Raw genomic sequence first — 891 nt, 5'->3', positions numbered from 1 at the left:
TTGTTCTAAAGGCTGCAGAACGCTGACCTCAACGCAGCCCTTCCTGGCGCTGCTCCCAAGACAGACCCCAGAATCAGCGTTCTTCCTGCCCGCCTCCTGCTCCACATCCTCCCGTCTCTGCTCCTCTCCAGCCGTTTCCTCCCGTTCTGCCTGAGTCCATCGGGCTTCCCAAGCCCCGGTCCGAGTGTGACCCCAGACATAAGGGTGCCCCTCGCGAAGCCGTCGCGGGTTCCTCCAGGAGTGGGGAGCGGGGCGACCAGACCGGCGGGGCCCCGCGCGCCTGGGGAGGCAGAGGGAGCTCCCCGATCGCGGGAAACCAGGGCGCACCTGTCGGCCCGGCTGCAGATCAGCGGGCGGGCAACGCTCTCCTCGCCTGGGAAGGCGGGTCCGCGAGAGGCCAGCGTGTCCGGGAGACCCCGCTTCGGCGCGCCCCGCGCTCAGCCCCGAATTTGGGAGCTGCACGCAGGACGCGAGCCCAAGGCGCGGACATCGCGCTCCCTCCCCACTCCCCGCGGGAAAGGGAAAGAAACGAGCATCCGCGACCCCGTCCAACAGGTCCTGGGGTCATCGCGAGGTTCAGGAAGCCGGACGACCGGCTGGGGAAAGGGGCGAGAACATGCCGTGGGCGCATCATCTACGGAGGAACCTCTCCACTTACCGTCTTCTTCACCCGCCCCGGCCCCACGGCACAGCCTGAGTTTGGGGAGCAGGAATCATCCCGCGGACGCGGGTGGGAGCAGAGTGGCGGACCCGTGAGGCTGGCACCGGCCCGCTCTGTCCGAGAAGTTGGGGATGCAGGAGAAGCGCCTCTCTGCGCGCCGGGGAGCTGGCCCTCGGGCGATCGGCGACCACTCACCTTGTGCCTGCGCCTCCATGGTGGCCGAGGGGGGG

General features: G+C 69.0%; 1 protein-coding gene across 7 annotated transcripts in view; it reads right to left on the bottom strand.

The window, feature by feature from the left end:
• The window catches only part of TPD52L1 (tumor protein D52-like 1), a 59809-nt gene extending 58924 nt beyond the window's left edge, over positions 1-885 (bottom strand). For all 7 annotated transcript variants that reach the window (XM_006778440.2, XM_015557826.1, XM_006778441.2 and 4 more), the window contains exon 1: positions 857-885. In XM_006778440.2, the coding sequence (XP_006778503.1) occupies positions 857-875 (19 nt within the window). In that variant the 5' untranslated portion in view covers positions 876-885. The remainder of the gene's footprint in view (positions 1-856) is intronic.
• Positions 886-891: the final 6 nt, after the last annotated feature.

The sequence above is a fragment of the Myotis davidii genome, unplaced genomic scaffold (assembly GCF_000327345.1).
Source record: "Myotis davidii unplaced genomic scaffold, ASM32734v1 scaffold147, whole genome shotgun sequence".
Lineage (NCBI taxonomy): Eukaryota > Metazoa > Chordata > Mammalia > Chiroptera > Vespertilionidae > Myotis > Myotis davidii.
Note: the sequence above shows the minus strand (reverse complement) of the source record. Positions and strands in the feature narration are given on the sequence as shown.